The following is a 6,000-nucleotide window of genomic DNA, read 5'->3' on the forward strand; positions in this document are numbered from 1 at the left end:
TTAATAAGTTACTCACTGTGGTGGTAATCATTTTATAATATATGTCTATCAAATCAACACTTTGTACATCTTAAACTCACAATGTTAGTTATATCTCAGTAAAGCTGGAAAAAAGTTCCTGTATGAGTATTTTTATAATGATTTATAAGTTAAAGTAATCCATGTCTTTAAGTTAGATATTAAACCAGTAGGATGGAATTTGAACAGCAACAGTTGTTAAAACACTTAGAGCAGTTTTATTTTAATAAATATCACGGGACTCCATTTTCTCGCCAAAGAAAGAAATCTTCTAAACAAATGTAGGGAACAGAACAGCAGTCACTGAGATTCAGTGATATAAAGCTCATGTGGTATCTGTGAACACTTACGACTTAATGTGAATATGAAATCCTATGGGAAATTATTATTTGTCCTCCAAAAAACCCCTAAATTTTGTCTTTACTATTTTACATTCTCATGAAGGTTCACTAAATAAAACAGCGGTTTTGTTTTTAATAGGTATTTTCTGGAATGTAATTTAAACACAACTAAACTAATGATATATATGGGTGTTTTCTTTTAGGAGTTTCCATTGCTGAAAATTACTTGGAAATAGAAGGAATGGCTAATTGTCTTCCATTCTATGGAGTGATGGATTTAAAAGAAATTCTTAATGCTATATTCAACAAAAATGCAAAAGAAGTTTTTGAATGTAGACCTCGCAAAGTGATAAGTTATTTAGAGGTATGCATTGTTCCATTATATAGGTTGGCTTAGGTTTTGAGATACTTACCTGTTCCTTAATAAAATAACAAGTGGTTTCAAAATAGTAAATTTCCTATAAGGTTTATTATTGTTTACAAGAAGCAAGTACTATTAAAAAAAGAAAACTCCTCTAAGACTGACTGGTTGTGGTAAACACAACCATGGATCCTTACTGTAACATTATCCCTTGAGTACATATTGAGGAAAAGCCTTCTGCATGAGACATTTTATAGTGAAGCTCTTTTTGTTGTCTGGTTTTTGATTTTTAGAAGGGATTCAAAATTGCTCCACCTTTATACCAAATATTTGTTTAAAAAGAACTATAATGAGATTTTAAGCCATGATCTTTTCAAGAGTAAAACAGAAGAGGGAAAATGAAAGATGTAGATCACAGGTGGCAAACACAAGGCCCACACGCCAAATCCGGCCCTCCACCTTGTCTTATCCAGCCCGCATCTTGTTTCTATCCAGCGGCAGCACCGAGCTCTCACTTAACTGTTGAGGAGCAGTTACACTTACACAGTCCTAAAGTTACATTCGGCCTTTTGAAAGCAACTGCGAGACTGACGTGGCCCCTTGTGAAAATGGGTTTGACACCCTGATGTAGATTATTAAATAAATGTAAATTCTAGTTTTCTAGCAGTATCTACCACAGATGAGGAATGTAGCAGCTGGTTAAAAAAATAAATTCAAAGGTAACAGAATTTAAAGGTAAAGGAGGAAGATTGTGAACTTTTAAATGTCCAAATATAAGATGGTGGGAAAACAACAGTAATTGTCTCCATATTTGGGGTTTTATCCCTCAATGTATTATTTTTAAAATAAACTCGATCTTTAGTAAAATTTATTTTCTCCCTTTTAAAAAATGAGCTGTTTTCATTTTAGACTACAATCGTAGTCTGCCCATTGCATTCTGAGGGTCAGACTTCCTCAACAGGGAAGTCCACTTTTTTCCATTTCTGAAGATTGTATTCAGTAGCATTTTGTGAGTCCTTCAAAAGCTTTGTCTTATGGAACTTCCCAGCTTATTTCAGGCAGTTCAACATAGCTAGTTTCTAGAGTTGGAGAAGGAAATGGTTGTTTTGTGAAAGAGTTAATACTAATTTAAATAAAGGTTGAAGGAGTTGTAGGTAGTGGTTTGTGTACTGAAGAACCATTTGGGAAAAAGTAAGTTTTCAGAAGTAACAAAAGTGTTGGGATTAGATACATATTTTTGCTAATATTATACCTCTCGTTACGTTAAGGTAATAGTAATTCTTAAGGAGGATGGATAGTCTAGGAAAAATGAGAACTTCTATCAGAACCACAGGAATGCTTCATTTAAGGTCAAGTCGAATTAGATGAAACAGAGAAAGATAAAAGACTAAAAAGAGAACCAAGAGAGCAGTGGATATAAAAAGTCAAGGGAGGAAAGAAATTTAAATATAAGTAGTATCACATTTTCCTAGGGTAGTGGTTGCTAGAAGACCTTTGGTGTGACTGCTGAGTGGCAGTAATAACACTGAAGACACACATAATAGAAAAATAGTAGAGATGAAAGACATTTACTTGCCTTGGTCAAGGACTAGGGTGGTGGTAAAAAAGTGTAGGCAGCAAGTCATATGATGGCAAAAGGACGATAAGAGATATTAGCATGTGTGTATTGAATTTGGTAGAAAAGATTGACTATAAAAGATTGGAGGGCAGGTGTTCCATAGAGGCAGAAAGGAAGATGGGATATGTTTTAGAAAGAAGAAATTGTTCTTTGAATCCAAAGACAAAGAGGGGAGGGGAAGTGAATGTAAAAATATTTTGAGATAAACTTGACAGAAGTCATGCGTGATTCATGTGCTAAAGGACTAGGAGAATTATCCAGTGAGAGTGAAGGGGCTGCAGAGACATTGGGGATTGGGTGTAGTAGAAAATATTTGAAAATACAAGCTGTTGGCACTCTTAAGAGAAGGTTAGTTAGAGAAGAGTAAGATGTCCAGGTGCTCGTAAAAGCTAACATTGAGGGCTCCTAAGAGCTAACATTGGTGTTGGATCCAGCCAGGAGTTTTGCCATTCCCCAACAGTGTTTGGTAGAATTTACCCAAAGTTTGGGCATAGCAACATGACTGGTGGAAGAACAAAAGGGTATGTGAAGAAATTTGAACATATATATACAAGGAACTATTTCAGTTGTGAGAAGGATATAAAGGTTTTAGTAGGAGTCTAAAAGGAATGCAGGAAGCTAGAGATAGTATCCTTTATTTCTTACTCATTATTCATATCTTAAGTAGGGAAAGATAAAAGAAGGGTGCCAGTGGGCCAGGAGACTAAGGAAGGATTGTGGAGATTAAAGGTCAGATTGAAGAAAGAGAATAGGTTAGTTGGAATCAAAGAGTAGGAGAGATGGGAATTTAATAGGAGAGGATGTATGGTAGAGAAAATGTTATAATTCGAAAATGTCAAGATCTTCGAAGCCCAACAATTTTTTAAAAATAAATCTTAAAAGAAGCCAGCTTTAGTAATACTATTTTACCCTCAAACTAGTCTCATCTCAGAAAAGAGCAGTACCATACCAAAAATGGAAACATGATCCATGATTCTGCATCCCTCATAACCAGTTTATCAGCAAGTCTTGACTACCTCCAACTCGTGTCAGGAGTCTTTACACCACCCTCCATCTCCACCACAATCATGCTAGTCAAAAACACTTACTAGGACTACAGTGATTGTCTGAAACCATGCTTAATACAGCAGCCAGATAAAAATTATAAAGTCAAAGTGAGGCTCTTGCTTAACAATCCCCTGGTTACTACCTTGTGCATTCAGATTAAAACCCAGGTTGCTTACCTGCTCTTAAAGGGTGATTTGATATGCCCCCTGCCTCAAAGGGTTATCCGCTTCCTGCCCCACTACCTTGCTTATCCCTTTCTTCCCTTTAGTAACCATGCTGCACTTACACTGATCATTTGATTCTTTCTGTTCCCTCTGCCTAAATGCTTTTCTTTACCCATGATCTTTGCATCCTGTTTCCTTGTTTAAATTAAAGCTTAAATGTTACCTCCAGGAAGCTTTTCCTAACCACACAATTACTTTCCATCATGTTCCTCAGTTTAATTTTACACATATTACTCACTGAAATTTTCTTTTGTCTTTTTAGGTTTTGTTTTTTTGAACTAAAATGTAAATCTCACAAAAGCAAGATCTTGTTTGTCTTGTCCTCTGCTGTGTTCTAGAACCTACAAGTCTAACTATCACATAATTTGTGCCTAATAAATATTGAATGAATGAATAATAAAAAGAATATAATCAGTTTTCTGTCTTCCTTCTTGCCAGGAATAACATATTTCTTCTTCAGGGTATATCATGGTAAAATGTATGGCTTTCTCTTCATAGGGAGAAGCAGTGCGCCTGTCTAGACAGTTACCCATGTACTTACCAAAGGAGGACATCCAAGACATCATCTATAGAATGAAGCACCAGTTTGGAAATGAAATTAAAGGCTGTGTTCACGGTCGCCCATTTTTTCACCATTTAACCCATCTTCCAGAAGCTACATGATGAAACAGTTTAAGAAAATTACTGTTGAATTGATTTGGTCATAAATACGAATTAGTTTTTAAAACATGTCTGTACTCTATTAATGGTTATTTTATAAATGAGGATTCACTGGCTTGTATGTATATTGAAAAAAATTTTTTTAACTGAAATAAAAACTAACATAGACTCTTCATTTTATTTTGAAGACCCAGCCTTTATTATAATTGGTTGTAAACACCAAAATGCAAAATATCTAGTATTGTTGGGTGGTTGATGTACTAGGTGCTATGGACTGAATTGTGTCCCCAGAATTCATGTTGAAGGCCTAACCCCCACTGTGATCGTATTTGAAGATGGTGAAACTAACTACCTTTGAAGTCATAAGGGTGGGGCCATAGTGGTGGCATTAGTGTCCTTATAGGAAGAGCCACCAGAGTGTTTGCTTGCTCTCCTTTTCTCCCCCTGCCCCATGTGAGGATACGGAGAGAAGATGGCCTTCAGGAGCCAACCCTGATCACGGATTTTTAGCCTCTAGAACTCAGAAAAATATATGTAGTTTAAGTACTAGTCTAGTATTTTTTATGGCAGTATGAGCTAATATACTGGGTCAGTCTCGTGCAGGTAGAAATCATACAGATGCAGCTGACATCTGACAGAAGTTGCCAATCCTTGTTCAGAGTAGGATGGTGAGACAGGAAGTGGGAAAAAGTAAGAAAATGAAGAGGAAGAAAAAAGAACATCCAGAATACTGCCATTTACCTCTATTTGGGGGATAACAGTTTAGAAGTTGCTGTCTCATATGGAAACCATTGGGCTTTGGGGTTAAAATTTGTCAGAGAGCTTGGGAAGATCTACATGTTTAACAGAAAATTTAGGTTAAGGTTATTCATTCTCCATGTGTCCTTTGAAAAAACAGGACCCACAGTACATCAAGATACAAAAAAAAATGGAAACATGATTTCAATAAATGTATGTATTGTATAAAGCAAAATATACTGGATACAGTGTCCACACCACCTTCATATTTCTCAAGGAGAATTTTTTAATTTTTAAGATCCTTATATTACAGGAGGTGCAAATTGTGATACCTGGAAGTATGCTTGTAGCCAGGCCTTTCTTCTATGAACATTACCCTTTTTCCCATAACCTAAATACTATTTCTTCCTCACGAACCCCTTTAAAAATTGGAGGCCCTTCTCAGAGCATTCTGGGAGTAACCCTTCTTTAATTTACTGGGTAAATTGAGGAAAGAGAAGCTCACAGAGTTACAGAAGATGATGAAATTTGCATCATACATTTGTACCAGCCCTAAGTGAAATTTTGGAGTCATTTGCCAGCTGATACTGTTGCTGTTCAATAAGCGATCCTAACACAGCCTCTTAGATAAATAAACTTCTGTTCCTTTTTCTTTCCGGTTCTGGATTCTGCCAAATCGAGTTAGTAGTAATGACAGCAGGTATTTACCTTCTATTTGCTGGTTACACTGCACTTTTCTTGTATGAGCTCATTTGATCTTTACAACAGGATTGTAGGTACTATTGAGACATCCCAGAACTCACATCTTTACCTTTATGCTGACCGCAATGAAGTATAGGCCCTAAGAAGTCATTAGGGACAACGTAAGTATTTGGGGGAGAATACGAAAAGTATAAAACACTCCCTAACGCCACTTAGGAATGCTAGATCAACTTTAGGCCACTGGGTTTTTTTTTTCCTAACAGGAGTCTAGGGTGGCAGAGATGGGTGGGA

General features: G+C 36.3%; 1 protein-coding gene across 1 annotated transcript in view; it reads left to right on the plus strand.

Annotated features, from left to right (window-relative positions):
- PMS1 (PMS1 homolog 1, mismatch repair system component) overlaps positions 1-4,587 on the plus strand; it is a 73,174-nt gene extending 68,587 nt beyond the window's left edge. The window contains exons 12-13 of the mRNA XM_024563996.3: positions 563-723; positions 4,108-4,587. Coding sequence (XP_024419764.2) covers positions 563-723; positions 4,108-4,272 — 326 coding nt within the window. The 3' untranslated portion in view covers positions 4,273-4,587. The remainder of the gene's footprint in view (positions 1-562; positions 724-4,107) is intronic.
- The last annotated feature ends 1,413 nt before the right edge of the window (positions 4,588-6,000 follow it).

The sequence above is a fragment of the Desmodus rotundus genome, chromosome 2, assembly GCF_022682495.2.
Source record: "Desmodus rotundus isolate HL8 chromosome 2, HLdesRot8A.1, whole genome shotgun sequence".
Lineage (NCBI taxonomy): Eukaryota > Metazoa > Chordata > Mammalia > Chiroptera > Phyllostomidae > Desmodus > Desmodus rotundus.